Consider the following 24477-nt stretch of genomic DNA (forward strand, 5'->3'; position numbering starts at 1 on the left):
AGCCATGGAGTGTGTCGACCATGGAACCTCTAAAACCGTGAGCCAAAATAAACTTTTCCTCATCTACATTGTTCTGGTCAGGTCTTTTGGTCACAGAGATGGAAAGGTAACTAAAACACAGAATTGATCTCAAGGAACTCAGACCCTACCTCTACTTGTTATTTCAACAATGTTACATAAATGGAATCAAACAGCTTGTGACCTTTTGAGATTGGCTGAGCATGATGCCCCTAAAGTTCTATCAAGTAGAGAAGACGTGTGTATCCAAATACACATGATACAGTTTATATCCACACAAATTCCCTGGGGAGTATGGCAGGGTTAGGCTCACAGTGAGAACCACGGAATGCTTTTTATACCTTTTTTTCTTGGTAGTATGGATGAACTCAGAGCCTCACATATTGAAAGCATATGTTCTTGCACCAAGCTGTATCCCAGCCCTTACAGAAAGCTTTTTGAAAAGAGGAATGCCAAGATCAAATGGTGTATTATGAAGATAAGATTTATCTAGCAGCACCAAGCATTCTGGACTAGTAGAGAGAAGATGATACCCACTCCTTGATATCATAGAGGCTCATGCTTTAGTACAAGTGAGAGACTGAGGATCTAAGAGTGGAGGGCAACTGAGGTAGAAAGCAGAGAAGGAGATTAGCCTGGGAAAGAATCAAAATGACCAGAATTAGGCCCAGATCTCTGGGATGGATGAAAATGGTTCCACAAAAGATGTGAAGAACATAGGAAAGGGTTTGGCAGAAAGATTGAGATGATCAGATGTAGACACAGAGTTTGAGATTGTGATGAATTAACCAAATACAGATGATTAGGAGGTAGCTGAAACTATAGAACTGAAAGAGATCCCACAGACACCTCACACTCAAAATGTCCAAAACCAAACATATGATTTTCCTTTTTTCAAACAAGGTTTGGAGAAATCTTCTCCAAGGTATTCTACCTCGGTAGCTGGCACTACATCCCTTAATCTCACAACCACCGTTTCAAAAGCTACAAACCAGGGAGTCATCCTTGACATTCCTTTCTCCATTAGCCTTGACCTAATCACCATGTTTAGCTTGAATCAATCTCCATTCTGTCAAACTCTCTCCAACTCTGCAAGCAACTTCTCTGGACCACTGCAATAACCACAATGGTTCCTGAATCCATCATGGTTCCTATTATTATCTGCCCTGACATAGCATCCAGGGTGATCTTCTGGAGAAGCACATCTGATGCTATCATTACTCTGCTCATCCCCTTTAAAGCTTCTCATTGCTGAATTCTAAAAGCCTAAACCCCAGGATTGGGGGGGCTCTTGGTCCAAGGACTCAAAAGTTCAATTAGGTAGGAGGAATCAGTTCAAGAAATCTAATGTACAACATAGTGACAACAGTTAATAACATATTGAATTCCTAAAAAAAATCACTGAGAGAATAGATTTTATGTGTTTTCACCACACAAAAAAATAAGTTTATGAGGTAATGTATATGTTAATTAGGTTGATTCAGCTGTTTCACAATATATGTTCCAAAACCTGTTGTCCATGATAAAGGCAATTTTATCAATTTAAAAAGTAATTAAAATAAAAAATAAATAAAAACTAAAACAGAAATCCTTAAGATGCTTGGTAAGACCTAGGTCATCTGGCCTCCATCTACCTCTCCCATCTCATGCCTCTTGATTCTCCTTCCAGTGCAGCTACAATGTCATATTTCCGTCCTTCCTTTGGTCTCGGGTCCTCCCACATGCTGCTCTCTCAGCTTCTTTTCACCTTCCCAGACCCTGCCTTGAATCTAGGTTTAACTCGCATTCAGTCTTCAGACCATAAGTACAGTACTATTTTCTCTAGAAAATTTCCCAGGCTCCTCAAACTCACATGAGTTCCTATATTACTTTCACAAGACATGCTCACAGCTAGTTATTAGGCATTGCTGTGATTACATAACACCTATCAATCCCATTGGGACCATAAGCTCTGTGAGGGAGAAGCCACATCTGTTATGCTCCCCACTAGATCCTAGTGCCTGGCACAGTGCTCAACATGCAGCAGGCTCTCAAACTTTCCATGAATAAAAAATAAAAGGTTAGGACTGGAGCTACAGGATAGGAAAGCAACTGATAATTGAGAAAAAGGACAGAACTTGGGGGAACCTATAAGTTTAGGAGGTCAGAAGGAAAAAAAGAAGCTGTATAGAAGGCAGAAGTGGGAGAAGAACCAAGAATGCAAGGAACCAAGAATGCTTGGAGAAAAGAACAAGAAACGAGAAGTGAACCCTAAGGATCACTGCAGAGAAGTTAAAAAGTCAAGTACTAAACCAAGGCCTTTGGAACTGAACAGTGAACAAGTAGTTTCAATAGGGAACAGAGAAGCCAGACCACAAGAAATTCAGGAGTCAATAGTCCCGAAGTGGAAGTGGCATGTGAGGATTATTGTTTCAAGTTTGGCAAAGAAATGGAAGAAAGAGGATGATCATATCAGGAGTAGCATGGATATAAGAAGTTGATATAAAAATAAAGACTTGAGTAGACCTGCAGAGTTGGAGGCAGATCAAAAATGATGAAAACCAAAAAATGTAAAACACAGAATAACCACTGGTTACTACAGCTCCAGAGGAGCTAAAAAGAGAAATTTGGGCTGGAGATACAGCTAAGTAGAGACTGCCTGCCTAGCATGTACAAGACTCTGGGTTCAATCTCTAGCACTGTGGGGGTTTTGGGGGTGATTCAAAGAAAGGGATTTGCTATGGAAAAGAAGATATCTAGTTCATCCCTCTCAAATTGGAGGGAAGAAAATGTGGGTGCAAACAGATATCATAAGGTGGTGATGAAAGAATATATGGGAGCTCAGAGACTGATCTGTTCAGTAGTACAAAAGATGCGGTCAGCTACAGAGCAAGGAATATTTGTCATTGAAGTGATGCAGATGGTAGCCCATAAACTCTCCATTGAGCATAGGATAGGAACAAGGGCTAAAGGAATCCAGGGTATTGACAGGAAGTTTTTAAAAAACTTTTTTTAAAACATCATGACAGATTTCAAAGTATTTCAGATATTAGATTAGGAATGTTCAATCTGTAGCAAGGATCCTATTTTCTCAGAGAAGTGCCCATTTATGGACACATTAGGATGTCTTATTATTATAGTCTATCTAGCATTATTTCACTTCCTTTAAAATGAAAAGAGGTACCAAATCCACTAGACTGAAGAACCTAAAAAAGAAAATTTTTAAAAAGTTTTCAATGTATTTTCTGAATGAAAATTAATACAGGAATCCTTTTAGCTTATGATGAATGGGCTGGCCTTCTTCTGAGAAAAAATGTACGTCTGGCTTTTAAATTCCCACAATGGAAAATAAACTTTGCCTCCCCTCTTGGTCTTGGTGGTACCCAAGGCTTACAGCTCCAATGGCAGCCACTGAAGGCTATAAAGGAAATGAAGCTCTGCTGTGCTTGTTTGATATTTTTAAGTAGCATGATACCCAGCACTTGTTTGAAGGCTATTTTGAAACCAGGTATTTTAAAGACAGAGTTTCACATATATACAAGCTGCCCATCTTGATCCTGTAAGTTCTGTCTCTACACTGAAACCCAACAGAAAAGCAAAATAGTATGCACTGGCCTAGTCCTTCACTGAAGCAACTATAACAAGTAAAAAAAATAATGTTGTAAGCTCTGTTTTTATTGAGGGTGTTATTCACCTTTTCATCACCGTGACACAAATACCTGATGCAAACATCTTGGAGGAGGAAAGGTTTATGTGGGCTCATGGTTTTAGAGGTTTCAGTCCACAGTTGTCTGGCTTTATTGCTCTGGGCCAGATATGAGTTGGAACATCATGGGAGGACAGGGCAGAGTAAAGCTTCTCAGCTCATGACAGCTGGGAAACAGAGAGAGGGAGGGGAGAGGACCAGGGACAAGATGTAGTGCTCAATGGAATGCTCCCAGTGACATAGTTCCTCCAACCAGGCCCCACCTGCCCACAGTAGTCCATTTGAATTATTTATCCATCAAACAGATGAATCCACTGATGAGGTTAGAAACATCATGATCTAGTAATTTCTCCAGTGAACACTGGTTGAAGACTTGTCCCCTAATGTGAAATGGGGACCAATAACACGAGTGTTTTGGTGACATTCCAGATTCAAACTGTAACATAGGGTTAACAAAAGAACCACATAATTAAACATGATTTGAAACTCTTTTGGTAATACTCTACCTAAAGAATTGACTCACTGTATTCATCCTTTAAAGAAAAGTTAAACAACAAATTTCTCCTTGAATTTAGTCCAGGAAGAAAATGCTGTTTCTGACATTGTCAGAAAATGAAAGCTGTCTACCAAACATGGTTCTTATCTTGCCAGTAATCTTAAACATAAAGCCAAATTCTAGTGCCCAAGAGTAATAATCAGCTCATCTGGAAGGCCCCCAGTCCTTTCGTTTCCTACACATCTCCTATATTCCATTCTAGCTTCAAGAGATATTCGAAATAAATCTAGAGTGAGAAACACCAACTTTAGGAAGGTGATTACTTCAGGAATAAAAGGGAAGAAGAGGATGGCAGTTCTTCAGCTGCATACTGGATCTTTATAAGGAATGCCATGTAGGTGGGGCAACAGCACCAGAAAGGATGGGGCAAATACAAAGAAGACTGCAAAAAAATGAGGACTAGGATACAGATTTAACTCCAGGGTAACAGGATAAAAAGTAACACCATTAAGACAAATAAGAACACCTACGGAAGGAACTAGGGGAGGGAGAAAGAGTTAAATAGTTTCCACTTGACCCTGAGTGTGAGACGCCAGGAAGAAAGTCAAGAGAACTCTAGCAGGTGGTAAAAAGTGAGAAATTTGGGTAAAAAGGTTAGCACCAGGAGAAAAAGGAAGCCACAGGAATGAGCCCAGGTAGCATCTGTTTTGCCTGCCAGTTGTCAGGCTCAAATGAAAAAGTGCACAGAAAAGGGCTTGGTAAACCCTAAGGAGCTTTGTCAACACACAATTTTATATTCAGAGAAGTGACTGAAGTCAAGGGGAGAGATGAAGCCATAGGGACAAGAATCAATGAAGAGGAGCTTGCTGAGGCCTGAAAGCTGCACAAGCTTTACAGCAAGGACAAGGAGGAAAGGAGATCAAGAGAAACCAATTGGACTCCCCTCTGCATGATCTTTTCCCAATGGGGCTCCTCGGGGACACCCTCCCTGACCTATTCTCATTCTTTACCTTTCTGACCCCTGCTCCATTTCTGCTCCCTTCCTTCCTGAGATGCTAATCTCCTCCTGATTTCTACCACAGCCTGTTCTTGGGAGCTTGTCTGTGGCTGTCATGGCTCCTGCTTTGTTTTCTCCATGTGCTCTTCTTTCTTTCCTCACCATGGAAAAAGGTTTATTTAGGCCAGGGTTTTCAGCTCACCCACGTCCCTTTTCATGCTACTTACTCTTACAAAGTGATCTCACAGACTTAGGTCATTTTCTTCATTCCCAATATACTATTAACTTCTGAAGCTTCAGAGTCATGTTTCCAACTGTGACTGAGACATATTCACCTATAGCTATATAGCTGTAATCTTCACAACTATTTCACCACTGGGCTAATATACAACATACTCCTTTCTGCTGTAATGTCTTTTTTGATAAATGATAGCATGTCCAATCATTCAAGTGAAAAACCAAGGGAGTCATTCTTGATTGGACTCTTTCCTTCAACCTCTACCTTCAAATGGTCACCCACGTTTCCCATGGCTATTTCCTCCTTTATATCTCTACTACAACTGCATCAGGCCCTTCTCACTTACTTGGAAAACCAAAACAAATTCCTAGTGGGTCTTCCTGCTTTCAGTCATCCCTGCCACTATTCCGTTATCTATGCTTCAACCAGAATTCTCCTTCTGAAATGTGTATCTGGTATATCATTCTCCATACAAGATATATACTGCTTAACTATGACTTATGCCAGGCATGGTGGTGCACACCTATAATCCCAACAACTTGGGAGGCTGAGACAGGAGGCTTGCAAGTTCAAGGCCAGCTTCTGCAACTTAGCAAGACCCTTAGTAACTTAGTGAGACCCTGTCTCAAATTTTTTAAAAGATGGACTGGAGATGTAGCTCAGTGGCAGAGTGCCCATGAGTATAATCCCCAGTCCCAATGAAAAAAATTGTGACTTATGAGACTCCTGAGGTTGCCTCTTCTTCTAGCCTCATCTCCTGTTGTCCCCCACAACTCTCTCCTGAGTTTTCAGCTCCCATAGAGTACTCAACCATCCCCATAGTATAGATACCTGTATATCAACATGGAAAAAGCACAACATGGATACGGAAACCCTCTACCTGCTATGTTCATCCTGTTCAGTTGTTACCATTTTTCCACATCTCAGTTCAAATTTCACCCCCTCTAAAAACATTCCATGACTCATCACACTGGAGTGACCATCCTCTTCCTTGTTTCCTCACAGCATTATGTGTACCACTGTGGGTGGGTTGTGTTGTATTTCATGTGTCATCTCTATGTCCCATAAAGCTGTGTGGGCCTGAAGGCATAGTATTATTCACCTGGCACAGTATATGATTCATCATGATGCTCAGTGAATGCTACTGGTTGAACACATGAATATGTGAATGAGTACAGGGTTTTCTTTCTCATCCACTGCAGGACCTAAATCCAGTGTGTTCCTGTGTAGGAAATCTAGAAGCAATTTTTTTCATGCCAGTCTTCCAGATGGGTATTTTGTCCATAGTAGTCCCTTTTAGGGTCACAATATTAACCCAAAAGCAAGTTCCTTGGCACCTTCAAGGTCAAAAAATAGCTATGGGATTTCTGAACTCCAGAGGCAATGTTGGTATGCAAGATGCCACAATTTGGTAGGGTCCACACTGTGGTCATCCCAGTGACTAGTCCTTCACAAATGTCTCAGGAACACCAACAACTAGAGCATGTTCCCTTATGGGTTCACTTGAATATACATTTATTAAGCACCTGCTGTTTACTGAATGCTACACTAGCTAGGCCTGGAGGCCCAAAAGGACTAAGCATTTGGTAAGGCCAAGACAGATCAGCAAGCAAATAGAATTCATTTGTTCAACACATTCTGACTGAGCACATATGCCAGGCTCCATCCTAAGAGCAGAGAGAACACAGTGAACAAACAGATAAGCATCTCTGTCCTCAGACAGACAAACAATAAACAGGAGGAACCAGAGATATAAAATAGGAGGAAGTAACAAGTGCTCAGGAGAAAAACAACCAAAGATGAAAGAGGGTATTAAAAATGTAGCTAAGGTGGCCAGGGAAGGTTTTATAGCAATAAGTATTAACAGAGGCTGCAGGGTTGTAAAAAGGAAGTGAGTCCTTCAAGGAAAGCTGGAGAAGGCTCTAGAGAAGACAGGACTTTTGAGGTTGGTTCTCAAGGACAAATAACAGCTTTTGAAAGGGACAGAGAAAGGGACATCTGGGTTTGGTTAGAACAACACATGCATGATGGGGAAAACGAAGGGGCTTTGTAGGGTGGGAGAATAGTGTGTTTGGGGAGGAGGGACGTGAGTCAGAGCTACAGAAATGAGGATTTTATACCATATCAAGAGAAGTGATTTTATTCTATAGACAACAGGAAGCCAATGACAGTTTCAGAACTAATAAACCAGTTGGTTAGCCTGGCATAAAGGAGGATCACTGTGGAGGTAGTGTTCAGGGCAGACTATACAAGGAGAGCCAGGTAAAAAGCAGCCACTGTGGCAATAAAGCATGTACCACCATTCCTTGACTTCCCAGGGAAAAGGGAGGCAGGGAATCTGTCCGTTACACCTTACAAAATAGGAAAGCTGACATTGAAATCAGACTGCACACATCTGCACTCATCTCTCCCACTACGGTGTTTACATACCTGCAACAAACAGGTGTCCACTTCAAAATGCCAGTGAGATGACAGCTTTTTGTCAAACACACACAAAAAAAATTTTCACATTTTACAGCAGAATCCACAATTAACGTTCTTGTTTAGGACTTTAAATGAAGAAACACTATATGTTGATTCTTTTTAGGCATCGAAATAGCATTCATTATATGATGATTTTCCGCTATTAGCTGTTTTCTTTTGTACTTGCATTAAATGTTATGGCCAATTGCTTATAATGCTCATGTCAAACTTAGTGGAAGAAGAAATATGTTAGCAATCACTGTCACACAGGCATTTGATTTACCCACTAAATGCTAATCCTTATCCTGAAGTGTGCCATATGAAAACAAAATAAACAAAATTTGTTAAGTGATTTCCCAGCTAAAAAAGTGATACATACTCATTCTAGGTATTTTGAAAAATATTGACAAGTAAAAGGAAGAAAACAAATCATGTGCAATTCTACTCTGGATATCCCAAGTGCAGAAACTTTTGGTTTATTTCCTCTTAGATTCTTCTAGACATTACTTTATTTGTTTTATGTAGTTGAGATCACACTATAGTTACGATCCTGTCATAGCTCCACAGTTTAAATTAATTTTCTCAGTTTGTCACCAGTGGCAATATAAAATGGAACTAGGTACTGCTCATTTCTCTGTCCCTTCGTTAACCTGGTTCTATTTGTCTGAACTCTATCTAGAAAAGCAATGTCCCTCCTAAAATGTGCCACCTGGACTTGAACCCATCACTTCAGATGGGGTTACCATCTCATTTTGTGCAGGCATTATAGTATACTTCTGTTAATTTACCCTCCAGATAAATTAATTTTTAATCATTCATATCCCATAACTATTTCAAAATCACTTAGACCCATGTCAAGAAAGAACTTCTTCATCCTTTAATGACACAAATGATTTTTACTAAGTAAATGTTATCTATGCTGATTTTATATTATAAATTTTATATAGTTTTGCTCTAATATGCCAGCTGATTAAGATCAATTCAAATCCCAAATCTGTCATCTACCACCTTGACTAATTTGCTGCTTCTGACATGCTGGCCATGCATTGCATTAGGGGCACTGCAGAGGAAAGGCCTTGCACAGCAAGATGTTAGTGACCATCCTTCTTGGCTGGCATTAAGCCTTTAATACACAGTCTATAACCCCATGTAAAATGCACTGCCACCACTTGGCCCAGGTCTAATAGGGGTTGTTGTATGCCTTGAAAATATGTTCATACCACTCCCATTGGTTTCTTTTTCTTCTAGGTACTTAAGTCATCTATTTAAAATGATGAACTGTAGAATTTTTACCAGTTGTTGGCAAAGGTTCACATCCATCTCATTGCTGTGAATTTCCAGAATCTTCTTTCCTATTCTGGAAAACTAAAATATTCACTTATCTCTGGAGTCTTACCTAGAAGTCTGACCCAATTCACAGAAATAAAATGCTCAGTCCCAGGACCCTGTGGCTTGCTCCATGTACCCATCCCTATGACTACCTTGCTCATAGGAGACACAAAACTTTACAAGTAGACTCCCATAGCTAAGGTAATATGGGTAAGAAATAGCACTTTTCAGAATAGAGACATAATAATGAGCATAATAAAAGAATTAAAAGTTACAAACAATCTAGATATGAATTATCTGAAAGAAAAAGTGGGCTAAGAATAATAAAACAAAAGCTAGATTTTCTCCACTGATGGACTACTCTCTCAAGTATCCTGAACCTATGTGCCCTAAGTCCATCCCATGGAAGTGTACCTACCCCTTCAGGCTAACATGAGCAATGACAATCTGCCTCATCTGATACAAGTTCTGTGAGAGCCACAACAGCTATTCATTATCTCTTCTCCTTCTAGGGCATCTCTGTTCCCCATCATTATTCCATTCCTTGAAGTTTTGTGGCCAAAAATTGAAAAGGTGCCAATGGCAGTAAGCCATACCAAAATGACCCTAATTCTACAATGCTGCCTAGTTGCTTTGTAACTAAACACTTGGAAATCTCCACAGTGGTGGGCCTTCACCAAGGATTCATATTCAGCATACTCCTCTGGGATGTTTTAGAAAATACTACTGTTCCTGGACTATAGGCCTCAACGTTCTGAGGCAGTAAATCTGGGGTATCTTTACTACTTGTAAGCTGCACAAGTGGTTCTCATCTATGCTCCTGGTAAAAACCACTGTTCTACACCAAACTAACTTCTCCAAACTACAAAAGGGTTATAGTTGCCAACCTCTTCCCATTACTATAAGGGAGATAAAGTTAATTTTTTAGAGACAGAAAAAGTTTTGAACACGTAGTATGTGTTGGACATATGTTAAACATTTCTGCATAAATTTTCCTATTTAATCCTCACAGTTACTCAAGGAGGTAGGTACTATCTACATGTTAAAGAAGAGGGAATTGAGGCACAGAAATTAAAAACCTGCTCATAAAATGTATTTTTAATATTTATTCTATTCCCTACATAAAAAGATGTTAGTGTGAAATGAGTTTTGCATAAGCAAAAAATTAAGAGTTGAGAAGCAAATCTATCCCCCATGTTAATCTGATCCACAGTCAATCTTGCAAGGTAGAAGAAACACAGTTTAGTATTATCTTTAACAGTTAGGGTCATCTTTATGGTCTTATAGTCTACTTACCATTTCCAAACTTCTTAAATAAAGACGATAATTTGTGATGTAAACTCTTCCCTTAATGGGGCCATTGAAAGGACATATGTAAATAACTTCTTTGTCTAGTAAGATAAAAAAAGTACCCTAAAATAATGGAAATATATACCAAGATACACAATAAATGGTACTAATTTAATATAAACTATTTGGCTAAGAATAACTACAATAAAAATTACTGAAAAGGTTGAAAGCAAGCACTGGCAATGTTTCCACATTACCACGCTAGGTTGTATCAGGACAGTTGGGGAACTAGTGGGGCCACTTCATTTCCAGGCACTAGCAGTGCTTCCCTGAGTTTTCCCATAATGCCGTCACTATCTGGGGCAAGGGGACAACAGCTAGTGAAGCAGAAGTAAATAAGGGTATCACTGCTGCAACCCTCAGATGATTGTAAAATAATTATGCACACTACTTCAATCAGAGGATGGCAATTTATATAGGATAATCTCATGGAACTACCTCTGACTACACAAATATCATGTTTTTAATAAATGAATGCTAATCATAGAAATCTATCTATAGTCTATTTTTATTTTTTAATAGTCCAGAGAAGAGCTTAGCTATATTCTTTTCAAACATTTAAGTCATATAAAACAGATGGACAAAGGAATAGCACATCTTCAGAAGAATCAAACAAGGACAAACTTAATCAAAAGAGTTAATTAATGATAAAGAAATATATCATTCTCTTATACTTCAAGGATGTCCTTGAATGTGTTAATGATCTTTAATTTTTTAATGAGTTTAAAATCCCTTTTCCCTCATGTGCTAAATGAACAATACCCAGTAAGGCTACTTCACACCAATTCAGTTGATTACTACCTTGATTTAGGTTTGGGCACTGATATTTAGCACCAACACTTTACATGAAGACCACTGAAAGTGAAAATATCTTCTTTTCTCTAATCCAAAAATTGAAATGGACACATCCTGTTGGTTTCTATTTCAAGACTAGAATTATATGTGCAACTCTATAGACACAGAATAGTTTCTCATGGTGCATGGCTAATTCACAAAAGTATTTTTTGTCTAGGATCTTCATCTAATTAGTGCCATATTTTAACCATTTAAATTAAAAACCTTGATCTTAATGAATTGAAATGTTCCTTGAAACAATGGTAACCTATGGACTCTAAGTACACTGAAATGTGAGAGGTGGATATGAACCCTAACATACATTAGCACTTGGCTCAGAAGATGCGGATGCTTGTGCATTCTTATGTCAGAATGATCTGGCCCTTCCAAAGTAGATACCCTCCTCTTGATATAAATTTATCTTTAAAATACCCACATACATCAAAATGTTACCTCGATATTACTAACTTCTATTTTCTGACAAATTTAAATGTGTGTGTGTGTGTGTGTGTGTGTGTGTGTTTTGTACCAGAGATTGAACCCAGAGGTGCTTAACCACTGAGATACATCACAACCTTTTTTTTTTTTTTGAGACAGGATCTTGCTAAGTTGCTGAGGCTGGCTTTGAACTTGCAATCTCCTGCTTCTGTCTCCCAAGTCATTGGGATTACTGGCATGCACCCCCATATCCAGCTACAAATGAATATTTTTTTTAAAATACTCTTTTTTACAAAAGATTTTGATGGACCTTTATTTTATTCATTTATCTATATGTGATGCTGAGCATTGAACCCAGTGCGCCTTGCCCATGCTAGGCAAGCACTCTGCCACTGAGCCACAGCCCAGCCCCTACAATTTAAAACAAAAAAGATCTATTATCTCACAGAGGAGAATCCATAAGCCTTTAAGTTCATCATTTTGAAGCATATTATCACAGACTATAAACCTTAATAGTATTTTGTTCTTATAAGTTTAAACCATGAGCATGTATAGCTCGGGTAAAAACATTCAAGAAATAATCCATGTTTTTTTTTGTCCAAAATCATTCTCAGTCTTTGGTACTGACAGAAGAATATCACTATCTCTATGAGCACAAAACTTCTGAAAGAACTCTGTTCAAGAAAGGAATGTGGAGCATTCTCTGTGTTAAGGCTTTTAAACAAAGCTAGTCTATTTGTCTCTGATTTGTACAGAGTAAACGGGACTGAAGCCACCTGATCCTGCCGCACTGCTCATCCAGTTTTGTAACCCTAGCATCCGAGGGTTCTTACCAGTAATTAGCATTTCTCCTGGGAGTCTAGGAACAGTCTCACTGAGATCCCGATTCACTCCATCTTGAGATGCCTGGAAAGGAAGGAGAGGAATCAGAAATAATAACATGACGTGCACAGGGTCTTAAAACAGCCAGGAATACAGCAACTAAAAATATACTTTTCAAAGGAAAAAATTAAGAGATTTAGCATGTGAGAAAATTAGCAGAGAAAATTCAAACTGAAAATTCATACTACAGTCTTGGCTGGGGATATAGCTTATTGGTGGAACACTTACTGAGCAAGTATGAGGCCCTGGTTTCTATCCCCAGCACTGCCACCAAATAAAACCAATCTGGCATCAACATTTATTAGATGTGCTAACTCTCAGCATACATTTAAATACAGTTTACATGATTTTGAACGATACTAATTTTAAATTTTTAAAGTCAACATTTTTCAGGAAAATGATAAAATATAAATATGATGTATTAGTTATACATTGTATACCACACCAGCTTTCTTTTTTCATATAAAATATTCAGTCATCTTGGTCATGGGCTTACTCAGTTGGTAGAGACTCATATAATCAGTCATCTTTTGTGAAGGGTAGGAATGAAAATTTTAATTCCAGGGACTTTAACTGAACCACAGGACAGTGATTGGCCAGCATCTTATTACAATGTCAGAAAATAAGTACCATGATCTTTTTGGTTTCTTGTTTTACTAAGACCCTTTCTCACTTTTACTTCCTCGCCTTTATTAAAAGCCTTGTCCTAGACAAGAGGAAGAATGTTCTGTCAGAGGATTTTGTTTTTGTTTTTTTATGTGGTGCTGGGATTGAACTCAGAGCCTTATGTATGCAAGGCAAGCACTCTACCAACTGAGCTATATCCCCAGTCACAGAGAACTTTTGAGCTGATAAGGGCCTTAAGAACCATTTTAGGGGCTGGGGATGTGGCTCAAGCGGTAGCGTGCTCGCCTGGCATGCGTGTGGCCCAGGTTCGATCCTCAGCACCACATACAAACAAAGATGTTGTGTCCACCGAGAACTAAAAAATAAATATTAAAATTCTCTCTCTCTCACTCTCTCCCTCTCTCTCACTCTTTCTTAAAAAAAAAAAAAAAGAACCATTTGAATTCTCCAGTGACTTTCCTATTCCTCTAGGCTTCCCATTTTCCAGGTATTCCCTTCCAGGCATGGCTCATCCACTTCAGAAGCTCTGCCAAGCAGGGAAAGTATTAACCACTAAAATTCACAGGCAACTTCTAGGAGTCTAGTTTACCAAAGATATCCACTGTGACCTGCTTGCCCAGTAAAGGCACCTTTCAAGGTATTCATGCCATCTAGTATAATGATCCATTATAATGTGGCATGCATTAGTTTTATGATGTATGAGGCACATTGATAACATCTGTTTGGGCAAAAGGATTTTTCACTACTATTTTTAATTCATTTTTTTCTAGTTGTTCTCCAAAACCAAATGTCATTTCATGGATAAAGTTAGCTGTGCTGCCCTCAGAGGTGTTTTTTGTTTGTTTGTTTTTGGCAAATATTAACTGAAACAAAACACAGTAGTGCACCTTTATGAACTATTAGGGGCTATGCAAATGGAAAGATTTATTATGAAATAGGAGAAATGTGCATTGTATATTTAGATATGAAAGTGAGGCATTTGCTGGATTTTTAATGGTTCTATCTTTTCTATTCAGACATAAAATTAAAATTGCTAGCCATTTCTAAACATTTTTACTACTTGTAAGTGTCTTAATTGGAGGGGGGCAGGATAAATTGTTCCCAGCCAGGAATTCCTTCAATGAGAAACAAAACTACACACCTTACATAAACGAGAAAACTGGAAAGAAATTATTATCCTTTAATACTGCCTCTAACTAAAAACAAATTCAAGGGGAAATGTTCTATTCAGTATGCTTTTTAAATACCACAGTTCAGGATCAATAGGATAAAGCATAATCCAAGCCCAAAATGAGAAAGTGAATGTTTGATTAACACAGAATAACATGGGATTAATACTTTATATCAGAGCAGTATTACCTAAGGACTTATAATTATATTCTTGAAGGTAGTCTTATATTTAGAACTGATTCTTGTATCAAATACCAAAATAAAATATGATAAAAATCTATAATAATCTGGGAGATGAAGAATGTCCTCATAGATAACAAAATAAAAACGATAAAGATTGACAGATGTGATTACATAAAACTTTGAACTCCTATATTTCAAAATCAAAACAAAATATCATAAATTAAAAGGCTAACAATAAATCAGAAAATACGTGCATATTATAAAGAGAGAACTATCATAATATAAATAACACTCAATAAAAAATCCTCTCAAAACACCCCAAAGCAAACAGGCAAAAGACACAGTCATGTCACAGAAGAAATGGATGATAAACACAGTTTTCACCCAAAAGATCCATATTGTTAGTACTGAAGGAATACAAATTACAAGACAGCCTTTGGCTCCCTCTGATTGCTTGAGCAGCCTTATACACTGATGGATGGGAGTAGAAATTAACCTTTCTGGTGGATAATCTTAAAGGCTGACAGGGCCATGAATAAAGATGACTTTAAATTCACTCCCTTCTTTTCAATATATGTTCCCAAATCTCCCACTAATTGTACAATGTTCCCCTGGCTATTCTGAACCATTTTTCTGTTAAAGTTGTATTTGTTTTGATTATGCAACTCTTTCTTCATCATAATTAGAAAATAATGCCAATATTTAGGAAGGCTAGGTAGCCTGCTCAGTCGGCCTTGGCCTTCCATTACCTGCTTCAGAAAGCTTTCTGGGACAGAGGATTGCCTGGTACCTGAAATGTAATGTCTGACAGAAATTCATGAAACACAAGTTCTCAAAATAAAGGTACAACTTATGAACTTAAAAATGTAAAAATCACTTAACACATAGAAGGTGTTCTATCTAAAATCTGTCCTTAAATGAGGTGGGGCAATAAATAAGACCATATTTACACTATGTGAATGAAGAATGAAATTCATAATTCAATAAACCCCAAATGATTACCTAATATCATGCAGAGAGAGAAAGATACAGATAAATCTGGAAACTCAACTTACCCTCTTAATGGATTCATTCTCCAAGGAGTGTGAATTATACTTAGAAGTTGATGCAGAGGCCATAATGGAAACTCTACCAAGAAAGACAATGTTCTATATTAATTGAATTTGTATTATAATTTCAAACACAAGTGACATTAAAGATTTAAATATTTTAACTAAGACCAGTACTACTTTACAGGCTCTATTTCCTTACTAGGCCCCAGTAAAACTAACCAAAGCACAGGTAGTATGGGAAAGAGCTCTAATGAGGTTTTAGGAAACTTAGAAGAACAAGAAAAGTGGAACTAAATACAAAAGGGTAAATTCTATGGAAGACATCACACATACTCCAGGAATTTTTGTTCATAGTGTTCAAGTAGTTACAAAAAAAAATGATTTTTGGTTTCTTATTACTAGACGTTGAACCTAGGGTCTTGCACATGCTATGCCAGCACTCTACCACTGAGCCACAAACCTAGCCTGATCTGATGTTTATCAATGGACAACAGGCCTTAGGTTTCCATACTTCTTAATTTTGAAAGATAATCTAGAGTCAGCCAAACAGAATGATAAAATGGTGGGCAATTTAACTCATACTATTTTCCCCTTCAAGAATTCTGTCTCCCCAAATTAAAGCAATTTAATGTGGCATGGACTTGATCAAAACCAAATTTACAAGATTTGATTTAATCAGTATTTTCTAGGGAAAGTACATACTTCATTTAAATAATGAATATTTATAACAATTCAGACATAAATGAAAGCATCAAATTCAGAACATACACAAAAGCATTTTAACACAAGTATTTAATTTAGACTTGACAACAGGAAACTAAATAATGTTTTGGTTATTTATCAAAAAAAGGTTTGTTTAGGCTGGGATTGTAGCTCAGTGGTAGAGCACTTGCCTCATATGTATGAGGCACTGGATTCAATTCTCAGCACCACATATAAATAAGTATAAAATAAAGTTCCATCAACAACTAAAAAAATATTTTTAAAAAAGGTTTGTTTGTTTTTTGGTACCGGGGACTGAACTGAGGGGCACCCTACCACTAAGCTACACTCTCAGTTCTTTATATTATTTTGAGACAGGCTCTTACTAAGTTGCTGAGCCTGACCTTGAACTTGAGATCCTCCTGTCTCAGCCTCTGGGATGACAGGCCTGTGCTATCACATTTGGCTTTATTTATCAAAATTAGTGGCACATAGATAGATATGAAATGACTGGGAGGTAATCCATATCCAATTCAAAAAGGTAACTGTGAATATCCCAGGGCTAACTGCATTAAAATAACATCACTCCATAAAAAATAAGTATGGAAAATATCAAAACATTTTGGCACAAATCCTAGTAATTTGATAGTTTTACAGTCCTCAACACTGTCCTTAAGAATGGCCTGCAAGAGGTGACCAAGATGCAGGTAAAGAAACCACGAGGATGTGGACTAGTGGCCACCTGACAGCAATCTTATTATTATTAGGACTGTCAGGCTGCCCCCACGATAGACCAACTATACAAATAGAAGACTTCTGTCCATTTAGTTCATGGCCGTACCCTGGCACACAATGGTGCTCATAATTAGTGAATGAATGGGTATGTGGAAAATATACAATATCATGAAACATTATGATAGGACCAATTTCAATACTGGTTTACCCCATCACAGAATACTGGACCTAGAGAACTATTATTAAAGCTTAAAATGAACAATTAGCAGGGCACAGTGGCACTTTCCTGTAGACCCAGCTTCTCAGGAGGCTGAGGCAGGAGGATCAATTGAGCCCAGGAATTCAGGGACTGCTTGAGAAACATAGTGGGACCCTGTCTCAAAAAAGGTGGGGAGGGAATGAACAACTGAGGACATACTCAAATTAAAGAACTTAAAACTGCTCAGAGTAGGACAACTTAAAATTAAAATAACTTTAAGAAGAATTGTGAAAAGCTGAAAAATGAATTAAATTCAGACAAAATAGTGTATGATATTTTGAAAACCCCCTCTAACCTTAATTTCATGTCCAAGTAAAATAATCCATTCTTCTCAGAGACAGCAGAAATGGATGAGATTAACTAGATAGAGGTTAGATATATATGCCCTGAAATTATTGTATGGAATAAACAAGACTATATGCTAGGTGGGATTTTTCAGTAATGGATATGAAATTAGTTTTTTAGCAAAAAATCTACACTAATATCTAATAAGTCAATGTTTTAAAACCAAAGAAATCCATCAGGTCAATAGAGAATTTTTTAAATGTCCAGTAATATGGTCCACTCAGTCTTCACCTTCCTTTTCCTATTTGTTCATAAATCATAAAAGAATGATGACTCCTCTTGTTTTCATCAATTCTCATGAAATAATTCAATTGAAAACGAATATAAAGGAAGAAAGCCCTCATTTTCCTTTCATTTAAAACTGTTTTATTGAGATATAACTTACATACCATCTAATTCACCTTTTTAAAATGTACAATTTATAGGATTCTATTTATCCAGAATCGTGCAACTATAACCCAAATCAATTTTATACAATATTTATCACCTCATAGAGACACTGCATACCCATTAATTGTCACTCATCATTCCCTAATGTCCCAAATCCCCAGCAAGCATGGATTTACTTTCTCTCTCTCTCTCTCTCTCTCTCTCTCTCTCTCTCTCTCTCTCTCTCTCACACACACACACACACACACACACACACACACACACACACTCACCCATTCTGGGCATTTTATATAAATGAAATCATACAATGGGAGGCCTTTCACACTTCTGGAGTCATACCAGACACTCCTACTGTTAAAAGGATGATGATTAAGTATGAGCCTAAGAAATTGAGGGTCCAGGTTACATGTGCCAATTCCATGATGAGCCATGCTTTCAAATCTCATCAATAAGCCTTTCTTTTTTTTGAGAGAGAGAGAGAGAGAGAGAGAGAGAGAGAGAGAGAGAGAGAGAGAGAGAGAGAGGGAAGAGAGAATTTTAATATTTATTTTTTAGTTTTTTGGCGGACACAACATCTTTGTTTGTATGTGGTGCTGAGGATCGAACCCGGGCCGCATGCATGCCAGGCGAGCGTGCTACTGCTTGAGCCACATCCCCAGCCCCATCAATAAGCCTTTCTGTTGAATGATTTCAACTAATTGCTGAAGTCTGCAGAAGCAGAACTACCTGATGTGGAGAACTAGACACCAGATCTGGCTCCATTCAAATCTCAACTGCAATGCATGAACCATATGACCCTGGGCAGGTTATTTAACTTCTCTGACTTCTGTTGTTATTATCCCCTATTTTACTTCATCATTGTTTGGCAAAATGAATGAGTTAATACATGTGAAGAGCTTAGAGCCACTCCAACTATCTGTTAACAAAGTATCAGCATTTTTAAATTTAGAAAGGATAATTATTGAATACCTACACCATAACCAATTCTTCTGCAAATTATTCTTGACCTTAGAAATACTGGGGAGAAAGTCCAATATTACAGGGATTTTGCACAGCTGATTGTGACTGCATTATAAAGCTTTTTTTAAAAGTAATATAATGGCTGAAATAGGACAAGAGGCAGCAGAGTGGCACTGTGGAAAATGTGCTAGTCAGTTGACTACAGGCCCTGAGACGTCTGTAACTCACCAAGCAAGGGAAGTTCATTATTAGTATCTTTATCTATAAAACAAATATGTTGTGCTAAGTGCAGTTTGATAATAATCAGAAACTATAGTGAAGTTTACAAAACACACACACATACACACACACACACACACAAAAAAAAAAACAGCTGCCCTTTTGGTTTACAGAGCATTTTGTCCCAAACCCCTATTAAGTTTTAATCCATTTTATTTTAAAAAAACATTGATTTTTCGCTATCCTGGCTTTAAAGCAAAAATTGAAACTTAATTCCCTATATATATGCTAATTACAGGAGCCTAAGCAAAGGTAGACTTCTATTATTTTTGATCCTCCCAAAAAAAACCTTTGTGATGATTTAAGCACAATTCTCTCCTGTGACACAGAAGACAAGGCCCTGATACAAGTTATTGGCAGGGCCAGCTCAGGACCAGGTCTCCTAATGCTGTGGCATCCTTTCCTTCTAGAAAAGTCTTCCAAACATCCTTTTAAAGAAACCAGGTGCAGATCTGACTGGTCCCAATCCCAGCAGAGGAGTTTTCAACAAAGAAACACGAATAAGAGAATTCAAGTCAACCAGCCAAAAGCAATCTTTGGGGCCTCTTAGCCCCTTCAAATAAGGCTACATAATAAAGCTATAGCAAATAAACCAGATTTTTGAAAAAGACTGAATGTGGGAGCCCCTCTAAACCTGAGCAGTGTCTCCTGCTGAGAGTAAAGGCTGAGGGGCAGCTACCTGATCCTCCAGCAGACTGTTTGTCTATCACAGACTAAAAGAATCTGCATATGTATGTCCTGCCTTTTGTTTCACTTTGTCACCTGACTCCTCTGAAAGCTTTGCTTCCCCTTCTACCTTCCTTCAAAGGTGGCTTGGAATGAAACCTATTTTCCTAACAATTTCACTGTGAATATTTCTGGAACTGTGAAATCCCTCCTCTCCCACTTGCAGGAATTAGTGCCACCCAACAGCATTTTTAAGTCACAGCATGGCCTTCATTTTCTCTGTTTAAATTCAAGACCATCTCAACCTTGGTGGGCCTTCCCTCCCTCCTTCCTTCTAGCACTTAGCACCTTTCAGATAATAATAGTGGTTACTGCCTACTTCCCCCCAAGGAAACAAACTCTCAAAGGAATACAGGCCCCATCAAGATGGATACTGCAGATAAGGATTCCTGTCTGCTTTATTTACTGCTATATTTATAGCACCTGTAGCAATGCCTAGCCCCTAACAATATAACAATAACCTACCCCTAAGGTATCTGTTAAATAAATGAAGAACTGAGTATAAAGACTTTAAAGACTTTGCCAAGGAACTTAGTGGTTGTTTACCCAATATTTCACTTGAGTCAGGAATTCAGGCAAGCATATATATATATATATATATATATATATATATATATATATATATATATATATATATATATATATATATATATACACACACACACATACACATACACACAAGTCCTTGGCTAATCAGGATGTTGTTGTGGGTATGGGCTCTGGGCAGTTGAACTGCAACATTCATTTATATCACTTTTAAAACATTTGCACCAAAAAGAACTAGAACAATACTAGCTTCCACTATAAACTTTTCCCAGGAAGCAGACATTTCAAATGAAGGTAAAAGAACATCTTCTCACACACAAAAAAACCTGTTTTTCCCTTTCTGTCCTATAAGAAACACAGATTACAAAAAACACCTAGAGTGGACATAATTAGAAACACTTTAAAACAAATGTGGGCCTATTTAGCCTTATTTAAAAAATCTAAAAGCAGAATTAGAAAGTCATTTTGACCTCTGCCTCACAGGGCCTTTGCTAGCAAAATCTGAACACCTAGGGTAGTTCTATTTTCTACAGTCACCTGATTTGAGATCAATGGGCCTTGCTGAGTGGTTTTGCTGAACTTTCTTGTGTACAGACAAAACAGTAACAAGAAGTATGCAGGCTTTCTCTTTTGAGCCTCCTTAATGTGGTTTATTAATTTAAGTCAATTTGAGCATGCTCTTTCTTCTGAGGCTCCCCTGGTGGCTGTGGAAAACTAACCTGACTTAAAGTCTGACTTCTACAGGTTGCTACAGAACAAAAAGGTCTGAACAAACTGCCTCAAACAAACTGCCTCTGAATTCAAAGTTATGGTCTTTCACAGACTGCTATCCTTACTCGGAAGTCTATTTTGAAAAAAAAAATTCAAAATACTTAGGGCAGTGATGCTTAATACAATCAGGCCTGATACTCCCTTTGTTATAAAATAAATTTCTGTAAAACCTCTTTTGCTATATTGAAATGAGAGTCACAGATACTATCAATCTAAATACAATTTATTTAAAAATCAACATACTGCTTTAATTCCAGTACAAAGGAGAAATAAAATAGTGATTTTTTAAAAATGTATTTTTCAATACATTACACTAAAACCCAACACCCTTCCATTTCTGATTTAGCCTCTAGGGGGAGCATTACCCCCAATGAGGACCACTCTCAAAGAGTTTCTCTGCTCTGTTCTTGAGTGCCAGTAAATGCAGGATTTACAGGATTCAGCGTATTCTGACTTTGTGCATTAAGGCACTGTTGACTGTAGCCCATCTAGGAGGCAAGAAAATGAAAACACAGTGTGCAATGTACACAATCAAACCACTCTCTGGACAAAAAGAGAAATTCTCAACATCCCAGCCTTGTTGAGATCATGAACACCATCAATTTAGTGTCTACATTTGCTTAGCTGAGTGGAGGGGTGCTCAGCCCACATGAAAATAAAGTATGATTTGCAAGAGTAGGAGTGTATTTCATTTTTTGAAATCCAGTTTTCTCTGAAGCAGGGGTTGGCAAACTTTTACTGTGAAGGGTCAGATGGTAAACATTGTAGGCTTTGTGGGCCCTAGGTCTCTGCTGCAACTACTTAAGTCTGCAAGGTAGCAATAGATCAGAGAGTTGAATGAATGTGCTGGAGTCCAATAAAATCATATTTACAAAACAGGCTGTTACCCCCTGCTTTAAAGTATTAAAAGAAATTATTTCCAAATGAACTTTCTTCATCCAAAGCAAATAATAATCATGCCCTCTTAACTTCAAAATAAACAATTAACTCCAACATTCATCGTTTGTCTGGATGCCACTATGCCCAGCTGTAAAACAGTGCGATCAGATCAATTTGAGATTCCAATCCCAATTCTGTCACTTAATAAGAAAGGTCATGCAACTCTGGACCAAGTGCAGTTCCCTGTCTTTGAAATGCACACGACACCATCCAACCTCATACAGTGTTGAGGGAGAACATGAGAAATGATAATACAGCAAAAAGTGTTCAAATACTAGTTCCTCTCCTCATACTATTAAGTGTTTTTCATGTTTTCTGAAGTTACTTGTCAAACTAGTGCTAATATACAAGAAGGCTGGATGGCCAGAAATGGCAGTCTCTCCAACTAACCAGCCATTCTGCAGACATGTTTTCTATGATCAATCTAATCTTGATAAGGCCCTGAGCAGCCAGAAAGCACTTTATCTTTAAAGTATGTCTACTTCCACTAACACACACACACACACACACACACACACACACACACACACACACAAACTCCCATCCCACAGAAACTTTCCATGGGATCCCCATCACAGGGATCTCATCTCATTACCTTTTTCCTGGCTCTGGTCATCTAGAAATAGACTTACTTTAAAAATGTTCTAGGTGGGCACGGTGGTGCAGGCCTATAATCCAGGCAACTCAGAGGCTGAGGCAGGAAGATTTTGAGTTCAAAGCCAGCCTCAGCAACAGCGAGGAGCTAAGTAACTGAGTGAGACCCTGTCTCTAAATAAAATACAAACAAGGGCTGGGGATGTGGCTCAGTGCTTGAGTGCCCCAGAGTTCTATCCCCAGTACCAAAAAAAGAAAAAAAACTTCTAGTCTAACCCCTTCAATTCAGTGGTTTACAAATAGACATATATAACCCATATGTATTAGAGTTTCTCTGTTTGTTTTAGACACTTCAAATCTCAAGGTTGAAGGTATTTGGTTTGATGTTTCTTTGGAAATTACAAAATTTTAAATAGTATTTCATTTAGAAACTCATATTTCATATCATCTTGATTTTTGTGATTTCTCTCAAAGATACATTGACTTTTACTTCTTTAAATGCGCAAAGACCTTTGATTAAAACCAATATAATCCAGACCCAGTGGAGAATGCATTTTGAATTAGTGATAGTTTGGGATGATCCATTCACCCTATTTCTTGGTCCCCTCATGATAAATGGCACATCTTCAAGACAGCTGATTGGCTTTAGGGCATAAGCTGTGGCCATGGAAGAGGGTAACTTTAGAAATCCTTCATAAATTGAAATTGCTATAGTGAACATATTATTTAAAAAGTCAACTACCATCAGGGTATATTATTTAATGTAAAAAGCTACCTAGAGATATAGCAGACAAATCATTAAATTCACCAATGGATTTTGTAACAGTCAAATACCTGCCAGTAAACAGTTTTAAAATAGGAACAAGATCAAATTCCCATCCACCTGTCAATTCCCAAACCCACAAATCCAGCTGATATGCTCCATGACAAAAAGTCTTGTTGATTTTCCCCAGTGAGAATTATTGCCAAAAGGGGCATCTAAATTTTTAAGAGGTGCCTTCTTAAGCAAAAGTTAAAATGATAATTGTTGAGGAGTAAAAATGTAAAGTTCTAATTATTACAATAATGAATATGGCAGTTCAAAATATCTCCTTATATTCTAAGAGCATTCATCAGCTCTGGACTATGGGACCCCAAAGAAAAACCAGGGATTGGGCAGTAATAACAAATATTTAGTGGTGGTGGGGGAAGAGATGAGAGAGGAACCCTCAAGTAGATATGCAGAGTTTCCTAGAAAAAGGGGGAAGGGCGAAGTTGTAGAAGGTAACCTACCATTTGAACCACTTCCCCTAGGGTTTAATTCAAAGGTAGAAGCAGGCACTCAGGAAGCTTTTTCAGCCTACTCATGCATTCACACACATACACACACACAGAGTCATACTTCATTTCTCTGGATGCTGCTCACATTTGCAATAGTTCATGTCTCATGCTGAACTTCTATGACTGTGGAGAAGTTCATCTTCACCCAT

General features: G+C 38.0%; 1 protein-coding gene across 7 annotated transcripts in view; it reads right to left on the reverse strand.

Moving 5' to 3' along the window:
• The window catches only part of Mtm1 (myotubularin 1), a 98646-nt gene that overhangs the window by 61483 nt on the left and 12686 nt on the right, over positions 1-24477 (reverse strand). For 5 of the 7 annotated variants that reach the window (XM_078034148.1, XM_078034149.1, XM_078034146.1 and 2 more), the window contains exons 2-4: positions 15766-15838; positions 12682-12754; positions 10523-10617 (exon numbers count right to left, since the gene is read on the reverse strand). In XM_078034148.1, coding sequence (XP_077890274.1) covers positions 10523-10617; positions 12682-12754; positions 15766-15838 — 241 coding nt within the window. Of the gene's footprint in view, positions 1-7864; positions 7889-10522; positions 10618-12681; positions 12755-15765; positions 15839-24477 lie in introns of those variants that run through there. The other 2 variants (XM_040286744.2, XM_078034150.1) reach the window with 2 other exon arrangements.

The sequence above is a fragment of the Ictidomys tridecemlineatus genome, chromosome X, assembly GCF_052094955.1.
Source record: "Ictidomys tridecemlineatus isolate mIctTri1 chromosome X, mIctTri1.hap1, whole genome shotgun sequence".
Classification (NCBI taxonomy): Eukaryota; Metazoa; Chordata; class Mammalia; order Rodentia; family Sciuridae; genus Ictidomys; species Ictidomys tridecemlineatus.